At 41.4% G+C, this 5631-nt stretch overlaps 1 protein-coding gene across 1 annotated transcript in view; it reads left to right on the forward strand.

Annotated features, from left to right (window-relative positions):
* Nucleotides 1–5272, forward strand: part of UTP11L (UTP11-like, U3 small nucleolar ribonucleoprotein (yeast)) — a 5613-nt gene extending 341 nt beyond the window's left edge. The window contains exons 3-8 of the mRNA XM_014946490.1: nt 371–473; nt 723–836; nt 1556–1649; nt 2635–2765; nt 4263–4373; nt 4981–5272. Of these exons, the coding sequence (XP_014801976.1) occupies nt 371–473; nt 723–836; nt 1556–1649; nt 2635–2765; nt 4263–4373; nt 4981–5064 (637 nt within the window). The 3' untranslated portion in view covers nt 5065–5272. The remainder of the gene's footprint in view (nt 1–370; nt 474–722; nt 837–1555; nt 1650–2634; nt 2766–4262; nt 4374–4980) is intronic.
* The last annotated feature ends 359 nt before the right edge of the window (nt 5273–5631 follow it).

Below are 5631 nucleotides of genomic sequence, written 5' to 3' on the forward strand. Positions count from 1 at the left end.
CCGCGATCGCTCGCCCCGTGCCCGGTCCCGTCCGGTACAGACGGTGACAGCCCCGGGGTGGCACAGGGTCAAGGCCTGACACCTTTTTAATAACCGTGTCGCCGTTATTGTGCTTAAGGCAAAGCCTGTTACCGCTCACGGTTAACGGGGGGGGGCTGTGCGGGACGGGGGAACACGTTTCCCGTGTAACGTGGGTGGACACCGTGGGTTTCCAGCCGTGTCACGGCACCCACCGTGGAGATCAAGCCGTCCCCCGGTGCCCAGCTCCGGTGGGGAGCCCGGGCTGCAGCCCCCGAGCATCACTTCGGGGGGTGTGGGCACAGAGAAAATGCTGAACAACTGCTCTTTGTTGGTTTTTCCCCCCCCCCAGTGATTATCACAAGAAACAAAATGCCCTCAGAGCCCTTCAGAAGAAAGCTCTGGACAAGAATCCCGATGAATTCTACTTTAAAATGATCCGGTCGGAGCTCCAGGTGAGGATCTGAATTGCCTTCCAGCAGGGTTGCACTGTTGCTCTTAAGTAATTTCTTTTCTCCCTTGTTTTCTTTATAATTTATGAATTAGTAAATAAATTCGCAGACTCGGTTTGATGCTGGTGGAAGGCTTGGAAGAAAACAAGGGGCAGAGGACAAAAAAGGCTCTTGTGTGTTTATTAAAAGGAGCCGGAGCGCGCTGTAGCTGGAGGGATCTGGCTGCAGGCGCTGTGTTCTGTCTCATTTTAGGATGGAGTCCACACAATAAAGCAGCCAAAGGATGAAGTGACCCCCGAACAGGTGAAACTGATGAGGACACAGGATATTAAATACGTGGAAATGAAAAGAGTGGCAGAAGCCAAGGTAATACTTTTTCTTTTTTTTCCAGTTCTCTCAGAATTGTTCTTTTTATTGTTTTTTTGTTGTTATTGTTGTTAGCTATTGTGTTTATATTTGGTGAAATCTGATTTGTGTAATACTGGAAATGATAGATGGAAACATCAGTGGAGCTCTGTACATAGAGCCTTAAGGTATGCTGAATAATAAAATGTATGCTACGCATTTTTATAAAATACAGCAATTTCTTATGTAAATTTCAGACGTTAAACAAGGGCTCTTGCTTCTCATTAAGAATTGAGGATTATTACTGAAGGGGGTTGTTTTAAATATATGGTAGGCAGGCAATCAACACAAACATGACCCACTTCTGACAATGTTTTCTGCTCTGATGTTGATCCCCACGCCATTGCTGCGATAAAGAAATTAAAGAAAGTCAGCTTTGAATTTTCCTTCATGCTTTTGCTGGTAATTTCATGGCAATCATTCTTACTTTGTCTGCCATTCAGACAACTTACTGCTTTGAAAATTAATTTGTATGCGTTTGGCTAGTTATTAATTAGAAATTATTGTTAACCTCTACTCAAAAAGGTTATGAAGACGTGACAAATACAGACTAGGTGTGTTTTCAAGGATTAAAAAAAGGAAGAGTTCAGATGCTTGAGAACCAAACAGGGATTTACTTCAGGGAGATGTTACTTACTTTTGTTACCGATGTTTGGCCAAAAGGATGGTTTTTCCTGCAGAAAATCGAGCGGCTGAAGTCGGAGCTCCATCTGCTGGACGCCGAGGGGAAGAGTCCCAACAAACACACGTTCTTTTTTGATACCAAAAAAGAAGGTAAGACTTAAACATAGAAGGTAATACCAAAAAAGAAGGTAAGACTTAAACAGGTTTAAGCAGAAAACTTGCGCAGTGGTGTTTTATTGTAGGGTGTTTAAAATAGTATGGTGCTTTCTTTATGCTGTTATAAAAAAAAAGTATATATATATTTTTTTCAGGAATAATAATTCAGGTGCTGTAGAAATCTCTTTTAATTGCTAACTAAGCTAAGACTTAAGTTCTGCATTTTCTTAGGCTTCCATCGCTGACTGTACTTACGCTGCATGTTTGGAAGGTTTGCTGAGCATTATTCCAAAAATTCCATGTGAGTTATTCCTAAATATACCAGAAATTATTGTTAACCTCTACTCAAAAAGGTTAATTAGAAATTATTGTTAACCTCTACTCAAAAAGGTTATGAAGACGTGACAAATACAGACTAGGTGTGTTTTCAAGGATTAAAAAAAGGAAGAGTTCAGATGCTTGAGAACCAAACAGGGATTTACTTCAGGGAGATGTTACTTACTTTTGTTACCGATGTTTGGCCAAAAGGATGGTTTTTCCTGCAGAAAATCGAGCGGCTGAAGTCGGAGCTCCATCTGCTGGACGCCGAGGGGAAGAGTCCCAACAAACACACGTTCTTTTTTGATACCAAAAAAGAAGGTAAGACTTAAACATAGAAGGTAATACCAAAAAAGAAGGTAAGACTTAAACAGGTTTAAGCAGAAAACTTGCGCAGTGGTGTTTTATTGTAGGGTGTTTAAAATAGTATGGTGCTTTCTTTATGCTGTTATAAAAAAAAAGTATATATATATTTTTTTCAGGAATAATAATTCAGGTGCTGTAGAAATCTCTTTTAATTGCTAACTAAGCTAAGACTTAAGTTCTGCATTTTCTTAGGCTTCCATCGCTGACTGTACTTACGCTGCATGTTTGGAAGGTTTGCTGAGCATTATTCCAAAAATTCCATGTGAGTTATTCCTAAATTTGTTTTTATTTGTAGTTAAGGAGTTTGACATTGCAACTCATCTGGATACTGTCCCGGAGCTCGTGGGCAGAGTGTACAACAGACCCACCATCGCAACGCTGCAGAAGGAGTCCCTAAAAGGAGCCACTGAACCTGCCCACTTGAAGGTACTGCCACTCTTCCTGCTCCAGTTTTCTCCATGCTTTACATCTTTTAGATAATAAGCACTAAAGAGCTCGTTGTACCGTTGTGGAGAACAAAGTTGTTCCCTTGTCTTTGAATTTTTACTGGTGACACAAGGCTGTAGTGGATGTTACTAATTAAGTGCCTGGAGCCTACAGTCAAGTCTTCTCCTGGACCAACGTGGAGAACTTGTGTCCCAGTCCCCTGTGGATTATAAGTCAAGAGCTGTCATGCATGGGCCAGATCTGATTAGGCAGTTTCTTTGGCAGAGTTGATCTATTTCTGCTCCATTACACGACATACAGCTATGGGACTGTCTCTTCCTTAGATTACTGCAGTTCTATGTGTCATTTTTCACAGCATCCACTATTAAATGTCCCCTCACACCTCACCAAAACCCGCTGCACCCCTCAACAGGGGTGTGAAGAAGCTCATTCCAACACAGATGAATCTATCATTGGGTTTCTGATCTCATGGTATTTTTCAGGCAGGTTCTGAGCCTGAAGGTGCTTGAGATTCAGGACTTGTCTCCTCCCTTTTCTTCTTAAAGCTATTTAAGCTATAGTCTCACTTCCTGGCTTTCCTAATTTAAAATATTTCAAGATCCTTCAGGGTGAATCGTGTAAACAACCACCTCTGATTCTGATGTTTTAATATCACAGCACTTCTGTCCTAGAAGTAGCCACACTCAGCTTTAACACTAAATACCGCTCAATTAGCTTAGATGTATTGTGCAGACCCATAAGCTTAAGTTGGTCTCTGTAAAGTAAAAATAAAGTTGTCTAAAATTGCCAATTGGTAGATTTGCAACCTGTTGTTTTCTGAATCAGATGTCAGATAACAAACGCCCTGTGGTCCTTTCCTTCTTGCCAGCTCTCTCAGTCTGGCTCGTCAGTAAAGCAGTTGGACAAGTTGTAGACTGACAAGTTTTCTCCTCTAAATGTCTGAGTCATATTTTAAGCATGTCAGGATCTGTTCCCCTTAATTTAATTACTTAAATCACACCTGCAGTAATACCATTTTTGTGCTGGGAAAGCCATCCGCTCTTATTAGGGAAACGTGACCAAACAAGTTGCATTTTGGGAGGCCTCTCTGCAATTTCTAAGCACTTCAGGAATTGGTCTCTCTTCTCCCTCCCACCCCCCCAAAATATGGGATTTTCATTAGACAGTTAAATGTTATCTTGCACTCAAGACTGAAATTCAGAGGACTTAGAAAAATGACATTGGATTTAGGAGATTAAAACAAGCATAAAGAGTTAAGTTTTAACTAGAAAACTTCTACTGTGAAAATCAAGGTGTTAAAACAGTTCTGTGGGATCCAGGCACAGACTTGAAGCAGCATTCTTTAAAATGATTGCGATTTAAAACCATAAAAAAAATGTTTGTGTGGCCCACGTACCTCAGAACAGGACAGTTATAGACCATAATACCTTGTTCCTCTCTGTCTTGAAAAGGCTTCTTTTCTTTTTTCCTCTCCAGAAATTAGCCCAGCAGAGGAAGAATCAGTACGACCTCCTGAAGCAGCGCATTGAAAGAGAAAAGGCCATGTTTGTTGTGGCCCAGAAAATCCAGACACGTAAAGATCTTGTGGTGAGAGATTTAGTTCTGGTTCTTTGAATCTTTCCTTAAGGTCCAGCTTTGGACGTACACGAGTCTTCACTCGGATTTTTATACCGATGCTTCCAGATAACCCCTGAAAATAAGTAATCCTCTTTTAGCATGGCAAAAGTGAGGAGCTGAAGCATTCCAGTTGTGCCATGGCTAGTAAATCCTATCTGCTAGTCCAACTCTTACCGTGGCAGCAAGGACAGAGACTCCACTTTGAAATGGTGCTCACAAGGCTGTTGTAAAATACTGTTTTACTCCTCCCAAGTACAAAATGCTTCCGAGTAGCAGAGGGAAGGAACCATTTCTGTACGTTACCAGAGGAGCTTAAAAAAATCCCAACAATCAAAAAATTATTTGTCTCAATGGGGACTCACCATTCACTGGTGCTTGTGAGTAAAACAGATTGTGTCTGACAGTGGAAAGAGCAGACAAATATAATTCCCACCTAAAGAGCAGAAAGTGACCATTTTTCCCTAATACCTTGTCAGCCCCAGACAGGGACCTTCTGATTTATTTGAGGGTAGTGTGTTGTTTTTTTTTTTTTTTCTTCTTCTTTCATACCAGCAATTTTCTTTTTCTTTTCTTCCAGGACAAAACCCATAAAGTAAAGGTGAAGAAAGAGACTAAAAATAGTCCAGCTATTTACAAATTCAAATTCCAGCGGAAACGGTAGCCTTTCTATTAAGTAATTGCTACCATCTTTGCTTAGAAAAGAGGATTCTGCTTATGAAGAAGGACCCACAGACCCTCTCGGTTTGTTTCTCACTGCAGCCCAGTGGTGAATTTGTTAAAACAAATTGCTGTGAGCCTGCGGTAGCCATAAATATATTGTATCTAATTAATTGATTAATAAATCAGAGTTTGTTGTCTTGGTATTTACAGTGGGAAGCCACAAGAGGTGCCTGAATGTCCTAGGAATACACAACATAAACAATCCTTGAAAAGTCAAGGTCAAAATTGGGAGATGGGGAGACTCGTTGCCCATGAGCAGAAGAGGTGCTTCAGGGCTGTGGGGTTCAGCTCTGGGGCTGCCACCACCACGTGTCCAAAACCAGGAGAGATGTTGGGTCAGCTTTTCTGGCTGTCTTTTCAAGCAGGTTAAAATTCAATTATTATCTTTCTGATCACTCCCCCGCCCCCAAATCCCTCTTTAATTCTCACTCTCAAGAGTGGAAAGGTGTTGCTAAGGGCACATCGCTGAATTTGGGCACTCTCCTGTGCTCGCAGTGGGGAATTGGTT

This window comes from Calidris pugnax, unplaced genomic scaffold (assembly GCF_001431845.1).
Source record: "Calidris pugnax isolate Ruff unplaced genomic scaffold, ASM143184v1 scaffold113, whole genome shotgun sequence".
In the NCBI taxonomy this organism is placed as follows: domain Eukaryota; kingdom Metazoa; phylum Chordata; class Aves; order Charadriiformes; family Scolopacidae; genus Calidris; species Calidris pugnax.